Here is a 2,699-nt window from a genome sequence, read left to right as displayed (position 1 = left end):
GCACTGCTCCAGGCCGCACCGCGAGCAGAGCCCTGTCTTCCTACGCAGCGGACATGGCGGAGCGCTCCAGGGCTCCGGGGCTGCAGTGCGCACGGTGGGGCTGGGCGAGGCCAGCGCCCTTGCCCGCCCTCTCCTCCCGCCGGCCACCTCAGGCCCGCGGCCTCCCTCCAGGCCGCCCGCCTTCCCCCTTCTCCTCGCTGGCAGGGCGGCCCCTCACTTACCGGCAGCCGGCGAGGGCGCGGCTCCGGCAGGTCCCCGAACAGGTCCATGGCGGAGGCTGGTCAGCCGAGTGGCTTCTTCGCCCGCGGTCTGGGCCGCACCTGGAGCAGAGCCCTTTCTTCCTAAGCAGCGAACATGGCCCAGGGCTCCGGGGATGCAGTGCCCACGCCGGGGCTGGGCTCGAGGCCAGGGCGCTTGCCTGCCCTCTCCTCCCGCCGAACCTCAGGTGCAGCGGCCTCCAGGCCGCCACCAGCCCGCCCGCCTGCCCCTTCTCCTGGCTGGCAGGGCGGCCCCTCACCTACAGGCAGCCAGCCAGCGCTCTGCTCCGGCAGGTCCATGGTGGAGGCTTCGCCCAGGGCCACCGGGCACTTCTTCCCCCAACCCCCAACCGGCTTTGTCAGGAAGGACTTCCGGATGGTCACCCGGAATACATCCGGTCTAATTAGCATACTACCCTTTTATTAGTATAGAAGATGTTTGTATGAACAAGGGGAAATGTAGAAAGATACACAAAAACTATAGGTTGCCTCAGGAGATTAACTTTACAAGCATGTATATAAATCTCCTTACCCAAGGCTATTTTTTCCATTGATCCTTAGGGAGAGAAAGAGAAACATCGCCATGAGAGAGACACATCAATTGGTTGCCTCCCACATGAGCCCTGACAGGGGCCAGGGATCAAACCTGCAAATGAGGTACCTGCCCTTGGCCAGGAATTGAACCTGCAACCCTTAAGTCCACGGGCCAGTGCTCCAACCACTGAGTCAAACTGGCCAGAGCTATATACATATTTTATATGTAATACATACTATAGTGTGTACATTATATATTTTTTCTTTTTTTAAAAAAATCCTCACTTGAGGAAATTTTTTCCATTGATTTCTAGAGAGAGTGGAAGAGAGGATAAAAGAGAGGGAGGAGGGGGAGAGAGAGAGAGAGAGAAACAAATTGATTGGTTGCCTCCCCATTGGGTCCCTGCCAGGGCTGGGGAACCTGCAATAGAGGTAATTGCCCTTGATTGGGAATCGAACCTGAGACCGTTTGGTCTGCAGGCTGATGCTCTAACCACTTAGCTAACCGGCCAGGTCTGTACATTATAGTGTATGTTGTATATAATACTCATGAAAAGGTATGTACTGAACTGTTTGTGACAGCACAATTTCTAAGGGCTTCAAATTGAAAACAGCTCAGATACCCATCACAATATAATGGATATAAGCAATTTATGGCATGTATATACAATGGAAAATTATGCAGCTATGAGAATGACCGCATAGTATCATGGATGAACCTCTCCTTATATAATTGATTCCACTTATATAATGTCCAAAGCCAGGCACTCTATTCTGTTCATTGGGACAGTGGCTCTTGGGAAGAGGGCTGAGAGTGGGGGCTTGAGGGTGGTTTGTCCTTTTCTCTTTTTTATTAATATATTTTTATTTATTTCAGAGAGAGAAAGAGAGAGGGAGAGAGAGATTGAAACATCAATGATGAGAGAGAATCATTGATTGGCTGCCTCCTGCATGCCTCCTACTGGGGATGGAGCCCGAAACCCAGGCATGTGCCCTTGACTGGAATTGGATACGGGACTCTTCAGTCTGCAGGCTGACGCTCTATCCATTGAGCCAAACCAGATAGGGCGGTTTGTCCTTTACTTGATCTGGTTGCTGGTTATACGGGCTATTCAGTTTGTGAAAACCCTGTCATCTCTGCAGTTTTCTGTAAAAAAATTATATAATAAATATTATAAAGTACATATTTGAAAAGGTGTTTGGGAATGCTGGTCCTTCTCAACAGAAGCCAATTCACAAGGGCCCGCTTCCCGTTAGGGGTTGGCCATACCTGTTCTGGCCCTGCAGCATCTGAGCCTCCCTTTCCTCTGGCATCTCAGATATCACAGGCACGAGTGAAATGCAGGAGAAGCTGGAGAAAGACATCCTGGACCACCTCACCCCTGACGTGCAGGAGGAGTACGGCCAGGACTATATCCTTGCGCAAAAGAATGTTTTCAAGGCAGTCTCTACTTACGCCAGCTCTGACGTGTCCCCTGTGCTCCAGGACATCCAGCACGCCATCTCTGCTAAGAGCCCCTTCACCTTTTACACGCCGGGGTCAGGAGCTTACTTGTGGTTATGCTTTGTTTCTTTTAGCCCCACTGGCATATTTGATTATTTTAACAAAAAATTTAATTACCTTAATAATGGTACACCTAGAATACTAAGCATGCCTAACTGGAAGAATAAGGCCATGTAGGCAAATACGTGAAAAATGTTGTCATCTCGGAGTGAAAGAGAAGCCAGTTTCCCATTAAAGTTGTGGTTTCCTATCTTGCATTTCCTGTGAACTCTGTTGGGTGAATGGGACCAATATACTGGTGAGAAGGCTGGAGGGTAGAAATGACCACCATGAAGAGTACTGATTGAGTGTCAACTCTGCACCAGATACATTCCAGATATTCTCTCATCTAGTTCTCATCAGAA

General features: G+C 50.3%; 1 protein-coding gene across 1 annotated transcript in view; it reads left to right on the top strand.

Moving 5' to 3' along the window:
* The window catches only part of HSD17B2 (hydroxysteroid 17-beta dehydrogenase 2), a 57,139-nt gene extending 54,594 nt beyond the window's left edge, over positions 1-2,545 (top strand). Inside the window, exon 5 of the mRNA XM_006087039.3 lies at positions 2,111-2,545. Within this exon, the coding sequence (XP_006087101.1) occupies positions 2,111-2,472 (362 nt within the window). The 3' untranslated portion in view covers positions 2,473-2,545. The remainder of the gene's footprint in view (positions 1-2,110) is intronic.
* The last annotated feature ends 154 nt before the right edge of the window (positions 2,546-2,699 follow it).

The sequence above is a fragment of the Myotis lucifugus genome, unplaced genomic scaffold (genome assembly GCF_000147115.1).
Source record: "Myotis lucifugus unplaced genomic scaffold, Myoluc2.0 scaffold_35, whole genome shotgun sequence".
Lineage (NCBI taxonomy): Eukaryota > Metazoa > Chordata > Mammalia > Chiroptera > Vespertilionidae > Myotis > Myotis lucifugus.
Note: the sequence above shows the minus strand (reverse complement) of the source record. Positions and strands in the feature narration are given on the sequence as shown.